The sequence below is a fragment of the Letharia lupina genome (assembly GCF_014066315.1).
Source record: "Letharia lupina isolate WasteWater1 chromosome Unknown contig_4, whole genome shotgun sequence".
Taxonomy (NCBI): domain Eukaryota; kingdom Fungi; phylum Ascomycota; class Lecanoromycetes; order Lecanorales; family Parmeliaceae; genus Letharia; species Letharia lupina.
The window spans coordinates 1,964,785-1,978,109 of NW_023502973.1; the positions used below are offsets into that span (position 1 = coordinate 1,964,785).

The 13,325-nt window shown below is 50.0% G+C and overlaps 6 protein-coding genes across 6 annotated transcripts; 4 read left to right on the forward strand and 2 right to left on the reverse strand.

The window, feature by feature from the left end:
* Positions 1–423: 423 nt before the first annotated feature.
* HO133_008094 (uncharacterized protein) lies at positions 424–2,755 on the forward strand (the record flags this gene model as incomplete). Its single annotated transcript, XM_037298962.1, has 3 exons — positions 424–549; positions 601–898; positions 951–2,755. 3 exons carry the CDS (start codon positions 424–426, stop codon positions 2,753–2,755), a joined length of 2,229 nt encoding a protein of 742 aa, XP_037156298.1.
* A 432-nt stretch (positions 2,756–3,187) lies between these two features.
* Positions 3,188–4,282, reverse strand: HO133_008095 (uncharacterized protein; the record flags this gene model as incomplete). Its single annotated transcript, XM_037298963.1, has 4 exons — positions 3,188–3,520; positions 3,585–3,940; positions 3,993–4,061; positions 4,111–4,282. 4 exons carry the CDS (start codon positions 4,280–4,282, stop codon positions 3,188–3,190), a joined length of 930 nt encoding a protein of 309 aa, XP_037156299.1.
* Positions 4,283–4,584: 302 nt separating this feature from the next.
* Positions 4,585–5,612, forward strand: HO133_008096 (uncharacterized protein; the record flags this gene model as incomplete). The annotated part of the gene is made up of 3 exons (XM_037298964.1): positions 4,585–4,618; positions 4,670–4,684; positions 4,735–5,612. The coding sequence occupies 3 exons, from the start codon at positions 4,585–4,587 to the stop codon at positions 5,610–5,612; spliced, it is 927 nt and encodes a 308-aa protein (XP_037156300.1).
* Positions 5,613–7,676: 2,064 nt separating this feature from the next.
* HO133_008097 (uncharacterized protein) lies at positions 7,677–8,303 on the reverse strand (the record flags this gene model as incomplete). The annotated part of the gene is made up of 1 exon (XM_037298965.1): positions 7,677–8,303. One exon carries the CDS (start codon positions 8,301–8,303, stop codon positions 7,677–7,679), a length of 627 nt encoding a protein of 208 aa, XP_037156301.1.
* Positions 8,304–9,231: 928 nt separating this feature from the next.
* HO133_008098 (uncharacterized protein) lies at positions 9,232–11,174 on the forward strand (the record flags this gene model as incomplete). Its single annotated transcript, XM_037298966.1, has 5 exons — positions 9,232–9,550; positions 9,606–9,877; positions 10,036–10,286; positions 10,442–10,635; positions 10,693–11,174. 5 exons carry the CDS (start codon positions 9,232–9,234, stop codon positions 11,172–11,174), a joined length of 1,518 nt encoding a protein of 505 aa, XP_037156302.1.
* A 1,228-nt stretch (positions 11,175–12,402) lies between these two features.
* On the forward strand, positions 12,403–13,142 carry HO133_008099 (uncharacterized protein; the record flags this gene model as incomplete). Its single annotated transcript, XM_037298967.1, has 2 exons — positions 12,403–12,558; positions 12,642–13,142. The coding sequence occupies 2 exons, from the start codon at positions 12,403–12,405 to the stop codon at positions 13,140–13,142; spliced, it is 657 nt and encodes a 218-aa protein (XP_037156303.1).
* Between the last annotated feature and the right edge of the window lie 183 nt (positions 13,143–13,325).

Genomic DNA, 13,325 nt, shown 5'->3' on the forward strand with positions numbered 1-13,325 from the left:
ATTACTGATCAGAAATAGCAAAATTTACCGTGCGATGCTGATCTAGGCTCGAGCACACGAGCACTTGCCTATTATTCAAAGATGGAGGCACCAGAGGAGACGGAGTACCTAGAAAAAATAGATCTGCATTTAGCGCCGGTCCCAACCTTGCTCATGTGTGCAAATTTCCCTTAAGGTAGGGACTTTACCTTACCAATGACGTACGGAGTATGGTCTTGGCGGAACGGTTCCAGGCTTTTGAAACTGCAGGCTTGAAATTCTCCACTCGACGTCCTTCTTCACCAACTCAGTGTATTACTACCTTGTGCTTGATGCGCAGAAAGTGATATATTATCCTTCAACCATTCCCTCTTCCAACTGATTCTGCACTCGAAACCCTGGTAAGGCCGTCTTATTTGGCAACGCATCACGAAACCAACAACCATGTCTTCCTGTTTTGGCTTCCGGAAGTCCAAGGGCGAGGATACTGAGGCCTTGCTCCCTCAATATGCGGATGATACGAGTCTGCAGAGGTCTTTACACCAGAAGATGCACACTTATCAGATGATTGTAAAATTCCCTTGCCCCCCCTTTCCCAACGATTTTTAATGCAAGATACAGAAAGCCCTATCAGCTGGTTTCATGCCGTCTACGGAGCAGCTGATCATCAATCTGCGTACTCTTCTAGCATCAGATCTTCTGAACCCAGAAAACCCTGATCTCAGTGACTCTGGTCGACTGCTGTCGAAGTTCTCCAAGCGCTGGCTCTCCCAATTTATCGAAGCTCTACGGCACAAGAACGACAGCGATCAAATACAGGATTTTATCTGGTTTCTATCCAAATCAAGAATCTCACTGGACACTGAAGACATTGCTAAAACTGCGTCAAATGTCAAGGCTAAGGCAGACGCTACTGCTGGTGGGTATTCCAGCTTAGGAACACGTCTTGTCATTGACTGACAATGTCTTAGCCTACGAAAGCCTACGTACCGTAGGTAGCCTACTCCTCACCAACTCAGATTTCAGAATGTTCCTCGGCGACTTGGGCACCATTGGTCGTCAGGTCTTCGCAGATACTGCGTTCTCTTTATCAGAAGTCGCCGAAGAAGCTGGGCAAAAGTTGGAGCCTTCTGAGCAAGAAAGCAAAGTCATAGAGGAGCCTGGATCGGAGGAAGGACCTCCACCCACAGCAAATGATCTCGGGAATGGGGCTGCAGATATATCCAAGGTTGTGGGCAATGGATTGGCAAAGACAGGACGCGATGCATTCTCAAGTTTGCAGGACAATGTATCTGGAGACCAGAAAGAGACGTTGTTGTATCGTTTGAAAGAGGCTGTCATGAAGTTGCGAAAACGAAACGACTACTCAGATTCCGTATCGACCCTTGGGCTCCTGATCAAGCGCTACGCCCTAGTGTACTCCAGAGCTGTGGATGAGACTATCAGTACCACTCAAGAGGACGTGAACACCAATCCTGCGCTTGACAAAGCTATAAAGAACTTCTGGTCGCTCATCAGCTCCTTCGGTGATCGGGAACAATGGCAATTACTAGAGCAGAAGGTCAATAAGGTCATGGATCACTCCCAGACAGACCCTGAGTTCGAGAATTTGATGATGGATGTTGGCAACTCTATACAAAAGCTGCTGACCGATCCCGACTTCTTCGAATCCGCAGACAAGAAAATTCAAGAGCTTCGCAAGAAGGCGAAGGAGGTGGGCACCGAATCCAACATCCGCAACGACATTGACGAGGCCCTCTCACAGTTCCAAATCACCTTCAAATCCCTTCTCGAAGATACTGATGTTTCGAACCTGATCACGACAACTACTAAAATCATCGACATCCTCTCTCCTCTTCATGCCGCGACAAATAAAGATCTAATCCAGGATTTCTTGAACGTTTTTATGCCACTACTTATCCAAGCAGTGCAGTATATCCCAATACCACGCCTCGAAATATCGGTTCCAGAGATCGACCTCCTTCTTGAGAACCTGATCATCGAACCGGGCCGCACTATAAATAACACCTCTTTCCTCCCCTATAAACTCCGCATCGAAACCTACAACGACCTCGAAATCCGCAAAGCCCACACACTGCGCACCACCAGTTCCACCACCTCTCTTGTTACGGTCGCCGTCAATGGCCTTTCAGTCCGAGCGGACGAGGTCGGCTTCTGGCTGCGCGCCCATAGCGGCATATTTCGTCTCGCAGACGAAGGCATTGCTTCTTTCCAGCTCGATGAGCGTGGCATTGATATTGCCCTCGACGTCGAGATTGGCAAAGAAAAGCTTGAAAAGATTCTGACTCTCAAAGCCGTGCGTGTAGACGTACATAAATTATCCTATTCGCTGCGAAAGAGTAAGTTTTCCTGGTTGGCGTGGATCATTAAGCCTCTACTTCGTCCCATTGTCCGCAAGGTCCTGGAAAAGCAACTTGCCACCGCCATTGCGGATGGTATGCATGCCATGAACCGCGAATTGCTCTTCGCCCGCGAACGACTACGTGCTACACGTATCTCGGATCCTCAAGACATTCGTACTTTTGTGAAGGCAATTATCACCAGATTGACACCGGCAGAGGATCCGGATGTATACACAGCAGTGGGCGTGACGCCGAGCAAGGGCGTTTTCAAAGGCGTTTATGCACCAGGAAGTGTGGTGAAATTGTACGAGGAAGAGGCAAGGCAAGCTTCAGAGAGGGTTGACGACGCCACTGTGGGAGGTGGTTGGAGGAATGAGATTTTCGATGTGCAGACTACTATGATGGGACAGTAAGTTCAGGCGACATTGGTTTCATATTTTTCATTTACTTTACCATTGCGGTTGTACCCGTCACGCACGCCCAGACAGTTGTACGGGATGTGACATGACGATTTAGGGAGGAAGCATGAAAGCATGAAAAGCAAAGGGCGTAGGGCATAAGCATAAAAGTTTTGCGCCGGGGCGTACGAATTTTCGGATGGCAATGGCAGCACACAGGCACGATACGGCAAATAGTTAGCGCATATAAAAAGTTGTTGTAGGTGGAACGTGTATCAGAGCATTATCATCTTGTTGAGCAAGCTTTGATACAGTTACAGCGCGACCAATGCTGATACGTTTGGTATACTGAGTGCCAACCGTAGCCCACGCTTGGATTTAAAGTGAGAGATGTTTTGGAGGGCGAAGTGAACGGAAGCGCGCAGAACCATCTTCCTCCTTGCCTTGCTATGAATGCGGCTTCTTATCCTCGTAAGCCTCCGTGACATTGAGCCCCAGGCCATTTGCATCCAAATACAACTTGTTCTTTCCGCCCGCCTCCTGCAAGATCGTTGCGATGTTCCTGGCGTTCTCAATCCTTCTCAAGTCCACATAACTTCTGCTCTTCTTGATGGCGTCGCCAATGAGCTCCGCAGAGCGAGCTTCACCCTGGGCTCGTACAACTGTAGCTTGCTTCTCTTGGCGCGCTTTGTCCACGACGAAGGCAGCCCGTTGGGCTTCTTGCTGGGCGACTTGTTTGGCTTCGACTGCTGCGGTGAATTCGGGAGAGAACGCTAGGTGCTGTAGTAATGGCGGGAGTCAGTATTTGTTCGTACATTAGGAGGAAACGAAGCAATGGACGTACAGTCAACGAAACATCATCGAGAATGATACTGAATCTTTGTGCTCGCCTCGAAAGATTCTCCCTCACTAATCTCGCAACATTCTCACGCTGCGTAATAAGCTGGCTTGCGTTGAATTGGGCAACTACACTCTTGAGGACTTCGTTGACGATGGAGGGTAAGACTCGCTCGTCGTAGTCGGTACCCAGGGTGCGGTATATTGTAGGAAGAGCGTTGACTGCAGGGCGAGAGAGGACACGGCAGGTTATGTTGACCATTTGCAGATCCTTGGTTCCAGTCAGGGAGGCGACATTGCGAGGTTTGGCGCGGACGTCGTAGGTTATGGGAGTTTCGAACCAGGGGATCTTGAAATGTGTTCCTAGATGGTGTGAGCATCGTGGAACGACCGTGTCATGACATGGCAACAGTACCTTCATTATATATCTCTTTCTGTACACCACCTACTCTTGTGTACTTGATAGCTCGATGACCACCGTCCACTGGAAAACATCAGCTGAACTTTCGTTATTTTAGAGTAGTCTTGCATACCGTTGAATAGCGCATTGTTGACCACCACCACACCAGTTCCAAGCAGTAGAAGGCCAGCAGCTCCACCGAAAAAATTCCTAGGACCGCCTGGTAAGCCTCCTCTACCCTTTTGCTGTGCTGAGGCCACGGTCTGCTGCAACTTCCGCCACATTTCCTTTGGGTCTTGTGCCATCTTGAAGCTCTACGCGGAACTCGAAGAATTCTGAAGAAATTGCGATGGACGTAGAATTTGCGTTGTTCATCAAGTCGCGGAGAACATTTAGCTCATTTTTCTCCTCGGGAAATCAATCTTCCGTTCCGCTCCCTCAAATGTCCCGATGCTTCAACTCTTTGTCTCGAAGTTCATCTTGTCTAGACACAGTTGTAGTTTGAACCTCCACTGAATCCGTGCCTAGCTTTAGACAGTACTGTTAGGGGAAACGAAGAGTATTAACACCCTACGGACGGACAAGGAAAAGAGCTTCCTTCGGCACGATGGCAGACAAAGCCGGCAGAGTAGTGTTTATTGGTGAGTATTGCCAGAAGTGAATGGGAAAGTTACTGACTAGGCTTGGCGTAGGAAACATCCCTTATGGTTCGAAGTCTCCCTGACACTGATCGCAGAACAACATTGACAGTTTTCAGGCCTCACGGAAGAACAAATCATCCACATATTTGGACAGGTTGGCCAAGTTCTAAATTTTCGACTTGTCTACGACAACGATACCGGCAAGCCAAAAGGTTTTGGTTTCGCTGAATTCGCAGACACAGATGCCGCTGCATCTGCAGTCCGCAATCTCAACAATCACGAAATAATGGGACGTGAGCTGCGCGTGGACTTTTCGCATGTGGGGGGCAAGGACGACGGGGCTCCATCAGGATACAACGCGCAGCACCCTCCACAGAACCCACCGCCTAATGGGTACCAACCTCCAGTACCAGGCGGTCTACCTCCTCTACCACCAGGCATTGATCTTCAACCAAACATCACGTGCCCTGATGCCATATCAAAAACCCTATCTACCCTCCCAGCACCCCAGCTGCTCGACATTCTCTCGCAAATGAAAGGACTTGTGATGGGCGACCCAGCTAAAGCCACCGAGCTTCTCAAACAAGCACCCCAGCTTGCCTACGCGATATTTCAAGCACTGCTGCTTATGGGCTTAGTCGACACTTCGGTCCTAGGTTCAGTGGTCGAACAAGCGTCGCATCCAGTACAACCTCCAGCACACCCGGTTCCTCCTCGCCAAGCTCCAAATTATCAGCCCCCTCCAGTGCAGCAGCCTTACCCTCAGTACCCGCCGATATCGGGTCAGATGCACGTGCCCACGCCACCAGTACACAACCAGCTATACCAGCCCCCACCAGCACCGCCACCGCCCCTGCCTCCGCAGCAGCAGCCAGCTAATCAAGAAGAACTATTGCAGCAGATCCTCAACATGCCCCAGCAGCAGATCGACCAGTTAGCTCCAGCAGATAGAGCTCAGATCATGGCAGTGAGACAGCAGCTAAGAGGGTTCTAAGGATGGCGCATCTGGTTGATCATCATTCCTTGTCTGCATAGCCTTCTACTCGGCTCCCGGACAGAAAATGGTAACTGCTGCAATTCGTGAGATTTAGCGAGGCGTACGGCGATTGCTGCCAAGCATGGATTTTCTTCCAGGGCCAAAAGAGATTACAGTCTAGCCAGATTATTCAAGGAATTCAACGGTTTCATCCAGCACGCGTTCAGCAACTTTGCATATGCAAAATTGGATGTGCTGGCTACTGATAATGAGTATCATAATTAGGCCTCCTTCTGCATCCACCTGTTTTCAAAGTATCTTGGCTCAAAACAAGCCCGAGGCTTGTATTGAGCCAGATCTCGCGCTAAGCACGCACGAAACCCCAACATATTTTGAAAATATGTGGTTGCAAAGGTAGGCCTAATTTAGTATTGTCACCGAGCATTCTTTCTTTGGCCGTTTTATTTTCCTAGTCTTCCTCATTGACATTTCCCGTCAAACAATTCCGTGCTCATCCTTAGGTTCGCATGTAACAGGCAAGTTGTAAGCAGTCAAAATAGTGGGCAGTCCGGAGTGCTAAACCCTCTCCTTCTCACGTGGCTTTTGGGCATCAAAGACGGAATGATCTGTCACTCATGACGCAAATTGTCCCAGATTGATTAGCCCGGCAACTTTACCGTTGATGCTACTTTGATCAATTCCCTGAGCATTTTTCACCGTTTCGACCACCACTCTTTCTGACATCTTGCCTGGTGAGCAGTCAAAAGTCGAAGGAGTGACTGTCACTCAATCACTGATATATTTCGGTGCAGTCTTATTTTGACCTCATCTGTCTACAACCAGCGCTATATCATGACAAGGATCAAGAGATCCTCACCTGTATTCCCAATCCTAGAGATTCCCCCGTAATTCGCAATCTCATATGGAGATACACAGTCATAGCGGCTGGAGCCATCCAGCTTGAGCAGCATAGCAGTCAGCACACTCGTGGGCAACTTTCCCCTAGCTTTCTTCGGTCTGGGAAACAGATCCATGCCGAAGATGACAGACGACTGGTTCCCTCCCGCCTTGCCGTCGCCTTCACCTGTCGACTACTGGACTTGGAGATTAGCCCAATCTACTATTCGCACAATTGTTTTGCCATGCCGCTCACGTCAATGGTGACCGCTCTAGAGGAAGCGCAAAACTTCGTCACAGCCGTTGGACCGCAGAATGCTCGCTGCATCCGAAACGTCTGCCTTGTGCTGCCGGGGATCATGGCCTTGCTCCATCTGCGGCTGACTCTCATGCTCGGTGCTGGGGCTCTGGATAATACGCCTTTGTTAATGCTCAAGTCTTTTTTAGTTGAAACGCAAGCCATCTTCCTCGGAGAACCAGCCATCGTGCTGTCATGCAGGACCGTTGTCATGATGGTTTTGACATCTGATAGGAAAGATATCCGCCGTTCAGGTCAGTCGCTATTCTGAAAAGGGAGGATTGGCAGCCATCACCGGTGTCTATCCGGTTTCTTTGGATAGAGCCCCATGCACTGCGTTCTTCAGCTGAAAGGCAGCATGGATGGAGAAGCAGATGCGCAAATAAATCTCGCACAAAATCGAAAAGTGGCCGACCCCAAAGGCTAATAGAATGATTTGGCGCTCGAACGGCTTTTGATTTGCTTTGATCCGAAGAAGTCTCAGCTATCGGACCATGATAGCACCGACAGTCAGGCTATCTCTTCTAGAAATTAGATCCGATGTTTCAAGAAATCTCGGTCAACTCCCTGTCAGGCCTTGACTAGTGGCCTGTTGGGAGCTGCAGGTCATTGTCTTGCCGCCTCCAGTTTGGGAGATCGATCGAGAGGGAACAAAAGGTTATTCCGGGGGCTTGGGTTTCCAACCGTGCTTGTCGTATTTCGCTTCGATGGCCCAAACAATCAGGTTTCTGGCCTTTGCGCACCTGGATGGCTTCATAAAACTCAGAGGCATTCTGATATTCAATCAATAGCGGTCCTTTATGCGGCCGTCCTCATTTGGCTTTGGGTATCAGATAATTATAATGCATGCTTCTATAGCGGCGGAGCACCCAGAGCAGAGCTTCGCTTCAGCCCCCAACATCCACTTTGACGACGACAGCCTTCCCCGTCTTCGTCTCATACAAGCCCATGTCATTCTCAGTCCTCAAACATATATCCATTGTCTCAACTTGAACCCTCACTTCTCCATTGCCCAGAGTCTCCTTCGGTACAGTCCTCCAATCAGCGTTTGGAGATTTCGGTCCCTGAAGGCTAGTTTCGTTGTCTCCGATGACTCGATGCCCTGAGTTCCGCAGGTGGGTACGCATCTGCTGTCCCAACTCCTGCATAACGGCCAGTTGCCGCCAGAACTCTAGGCTGTTCTCTTGGCCATGTAACCGTACCATTGTAAGGTTCTCAGAGCTGGGAAAGCCTACAATAGTCTCCGAAGCGCCTTTTGATCCGGTTTCGCCGGGTGGCTGCAATGAAGAGACGTTTGAGGGAACGAGGATAAGAGTTGTACTGGCAAGGCCAGAAAGAGCGCTTTCGTGCAGGTGAGGAGTAATGTAGGTGGTTAGGAGTGATGATATCAGGGAAGTACGGGCAGCCGCGATATTTTGAGGAAGGTAGCTGGGGGAGTGGTTCTGTTGAGGAGAGCGCACGCTCTCCGAATATGAGGGAAGGCCGTCAGAAGATGCATCGGACTTAGAAATCATGTTGTGATAGATCGAAGAGAGGAACCCAAGGACGTTTTGATCTCGAGGAGGATGTGCCAAGTTGGTAAGACGATGGTTTCATTTGCAGTGCTGTCACATGGGGAAGTAACGAGTCAGAATGTCTCCCTCCGAATACTCTAATTTCAAAGTCAAGTGAAGGCAGAAAAGCTGAGTATGAGCAAGATAGTAGAATGGAGAGAAGGGGAAAAAATCCTTATTTGAGGCGAAGTCATAGTCTAGACTAGAAGATAGTGGATCCTTCTCATCGAGCCATTTGGTCACAGCCTCCACTCCGGAGCCTCTTTACCTCCACAAGGCTGGAAAATGCCTCATGGGCAGAATATATCGCGGTGTTATTGCCGCTTGCTAGCAAACCTGCAGTCATCCAAGCCCCAGCCCTGTGATTAGCTGATGGCAATGCTATGAAAGATTTCATGCATGAATGGATGCATCATGCACGTAGAGTATGTTGTGCATGGAGTGAGTGGGTTTCACTGGCAAGAAAGCCGGACTAAACGCTTAAGGTAGGTAAACGCTGTGCTTCGTAGGGCTGAAAAGGCAGTCGCGGATTGCCGTGCCATCTCCATCTCCAGCACTCAATCTCACGCTTCAACTAGAGTACTGCTCCTTCAATTCTTTATGATGGGTCTCAAACACAGCCCTACGGGCGGCGGTCACCCAGGAATCGGATTTGGAAGCAATCACTGCCTTTTTCTTCTGGGTCACAAGCACCGGATCAAAGTGAAACTCAGCATAATTCTCTCACCCCCCCTTAGCTCAAGGCACTTTCCCCCACTCACAGTATTTCTACTCGTTCAACTCCCCATAGATTTCTTTCTTGCTACATTCCCTACACTTCCCAATTCCCCGACAGACTTATCCCATAGACACACTCCTTTCAAGCCGATATTCTCTGAGGTTCTTTACCATGGGTTACCATGTTTCTGACGCAAATTCGTACCTTGTCATCACCGGAGGTGGCATAAAGGACATCAGCATTGTTAAGAAGGCTTTCGTGTATCCATGGCAAAAGCACTCCATCATATCCATCAGCCCTTTCGACTTCGAGATTACGCTTCAAGCTATGACTTGCGAGAAGCTGCAATTCAGTCTCCCTGCCGTGTTCACCATTGGGCCAGACGACACTGCGGACTCTCTGCGAAAGTACGCTAAGATTCTCACGGGGAGGGACGCAGGCAAACGCGAAACTGCTACAGGTCGTAGCCATGTCCAAGACATAGTCAAAGGTATAGACCTCCAACCACTGGTGATGAAAGACCAGACATACACTGACCTACGAAGGTATCATTGAGGGAGAGACCCGCGTGATCGTCTCCGGGATGACCATGGAAGAAATATTCAAGGAGCGCCAACTGTTCAAGAGCAAGGTCATCGAAAACGTACAGGAGGAACTTAACCAATTCGGACTGAGGATTTATAATGCCAATGTGAAGGAGCTCCAAGACACAGCAGGATCCGAATACTTCAAGTTTCTTAGTCGAAAAGCTCATGAAGGTGCTTCCAACCAAGCCAAAGTCGATGTCGCAAATGCTTGTATGATGGGCGAAATCGGAGTATGTATATTTCCCGAGCAAAAAGCTCCCTATTCGGACTACTCTCCGAGTTGCCGGGCATCTTGCGTGAACAGAAGGATTTTAATCAGCCTTCGAGATATCTCATTGCTCGGATTCTTACCTTAAAGACGGAATACTAACTCCATTAACGTTTGCAGGAAGCAGAGAAGCGTGGCAAGACCAAGCAAGAAATCAGCCGAATCAACGCAGAAACCGCAGTCTTGGAAACCAAGCGAAAGTCCGAGAAGGCCACCGCAGATGCCGAGTTCACAACTACCCAGACCAAGCTCAATATGGGTATCAATCTAGAAAATATCCAGGCAACTCGTCGTGCCGAAGCTAAGGATGCTGAATTGCAACGTGACGTCGAGGTCAAACGAGCGGAAATGGAACTGGAGAGGATGAGAGCGTACGGATTTCCCGAGCCAATGTTCCCTTCTTCATCCTATATTTCAGCTATAGAGACGTGTTCCCGCGCAAGAAGTACAATCCACGGACCAGCATTGTCTCATGTCTCGGATTCTTGGCCCAAGAAGTATATGCTGACTCGGAAGTGTCTATTAGGACTGAGGTCGTCCAAGCCACAATCAAGAGGGAATCCGCAGAACAAGCAGCCGAGGCGAAGCTATTCTCCGAAACTAAAAGTGCCAATGGATTGCTCTACAAAGAAAAGCAAGCAGCAGAAGCACGACTATTTATGGACACGAAATCGGCGGAAGGACTCCTGTATAAGCACCGCCAAGACGCAGAGGCCAACTGTGAGCGAGGCGTCTGTTCCGAAAGTCTAGGTGGCGGAAGCTGAACCCTTTTTCTAGATTACCGCGTGGCGAAAGAGGCTGAGGCCATATTATATGCTGAAAGACAAGCCGCCCAAGCCGCGACAGTCAAGGCTGAAGCATCATACTTCGCCAAAAAGAAAGAGGCAGAGGCGATGACTGAGATGGCGAAAGCATACGGTCACATGTCAGAGGTGCTCGGCGGACCCCAAGGCTTACTTCAGTATATGATGTTGCAAAACGGTACCTACGAAAAGCTGGCCAACGCAAATGCAGCAGCAATCAACGGGCTCCAACCGAAGATCACTGTTTGGAACACGGGGGACAGCGCTGGCTCTTCGAGCGATGGTACGGGAGCCATTCGGAATATTATGCAGAGCCTCCCTCCGCTTTTCTCCACAATCAACGAGCAGACAGGAATTTCGCCCCCTACGTGGTTGGCGCAAATGGGCCCCAGCCAGGCGCTCGACAAGGGGAAGCCAAAGGGGAAGTATGTCAACGGTGAGGTCAATGGCCATTGAAGGTGCACAGCTAGAAGGTCTTTTCATCAGTGTTGAATCGTCTTCTGCGATTTTCAAGCCGTTCGGTGATGGGAAAGCCAATAAAGCGGGAGTCTAATTGGTCTCTTGATGTATGAGTTGGTGTTGGTTGAAACGTAGTGAACCTTGAAGCCAATTACAGAAAGGAAACGTTGTCGTGCTCATCGAGATCGGAAGCCTTCAGCGGCTCAATGGCATTGGGAGCACTCATAAAGTTCAATTTAATGAACCCACGGGGCGGTCAGCATTATCTGGGCCATACAAAGCCGCGTGGTTCATGCAATACGAAAAGTTCGAGATGCTTTCAATCTCCGGCGTTGGACCGGACGTCGCGCCATACAGCGATAATCCACAAGGCTGCTATGAATAGCAATCGAATTATCTAGTAGCAGATTTATGGCTCAATTGCGGAAGCCTAGACCCTGTATCGACGGGCGCGTACCGAGAGGACTTTCACGGCTCACTTGGCTCCCAGTGAAGACAGTGAGGGTATGCAAGGCAGTCCGAATGAAGAAATGGAACATGCAGCCAATTGCGTCTTCACTGAATCAAGCAGCTCGCAATTTGGTGCGTCAGGCGGAAGGAGAATGTCGGCCTCACGCCTTCCAAATATCCAATTGAAGTGCTGAAGTGGATCATCCAATTTCCACTGCTCAAACTAGGTACTCAAGCAATCTTTCTTCTTCTCTTTTGCTCTCGCTGTTATTACCCGCTTGAAATTCACAGGAGCTTGTTTTGCGCTTCCTCACGCTTGCGCAGGATAGGATAGGATAGGTTCTGAGGCTACTGCAAGGTACCGATGCAAGATTGGCCCTTCCATGGCGCGATTGGTTGATAGATGATAAGGGCAAATGCAATGAAGAATGAAGTAAGGTAAGGTATGATTCAGTGAAAGCCCTTAGATTAGCTCGGAAATTAGAGCTTAAGTCGAATGACTCCAACGCTGCCGAACACGAGGCTACCTTTAACAAAGGGGACTCGCGTCGTCGCCAGGCCCATAAGGACTTGCTACTCTCCACCAGCACCTCTCTCTCTTCTCTTTCTTCTCTTCTTTTCCTGCATCCATCCTTTCAATACACAAACAACTCCCGGTCTTCACCGATTACACTCTTTAGCTACTTCTCATATCTTACGCTCTTTAATAACAGCATCATCTGCACTCCCATCGAAATACTACACAATTCAAATTCGCTCAACATCAACCATCAAAATGCGTTACTCCATCATTGCTGCTCCCATCGCCCTTGCGGCCAGTGTGTCTGCTGGAGACTATGCCACCTCCTACGAGGTTGTCAGCACTCTGACCACATACTGTTCATCAGCCACCTCTCTGTCTATCAATGGCAAGATCCATACTGTCACAGAGGTAAGCCAGGCACTCTTCGTATTTTCGCGGTAATCGGTCGATCTGTGGACATTGGCTAACAGACTCTCCCCTCCCCTTCGCAGGCCACAACTTTGACAATCACTGACTGCCCTTGCACCTTGACGCGCTCAGCCGTTGCAACCAGCGCAAGCCCAGTCGCCGTCTCCTCGACCCCGCTTGCCCCTCTTGTGACCCCAGTCGTTTCCTCGGCCCCAGTCGTCGTGGCGCCTTCGTCCACCCCAAGCCCGGTCGAGGCAGCCACTTCCACCCCGGTCGCCCCCGTCGTCGTGACGAGCTCTTCGACCCCAGCCGTCATCCTCAGCACCGCCCCAGCTGCTCCCGTGGTCCCACTCAGCAGCGCGGTACCCGTTGCACCGTACCCGGTGTCCAACAGCACCACCCTAGTCCCTGTTGGTACTGCTGCGGCCGGCACCGCCTCTCTGTCTGCTCCCTCGGCCTCGCTGGGTTCCACTCCGGCCACCACTCCAGTGGCCAAGACGCCCTTCAAGGGTGCCGCCAACAAAGTGGCCGCTTCCAGCGTCAGCCTTGTCGCTCTGTTCGGTCTCGCTGCCTACCTCCTGTAGATGGAGGGTGGAGCAACGAGTTTCCTAGCTTGGTGGCTTCCTGTTTAGACGGCCTTGCTTGCTTGCGCTACTCCTCCAATGGGATAGATGGGGGATATGCGCGCGCGGTGATACCCATCATTTATGGTTCGATAATTCAATATGGCGCATCTAGTCGCGATATTCATTACACTATAATGGCAG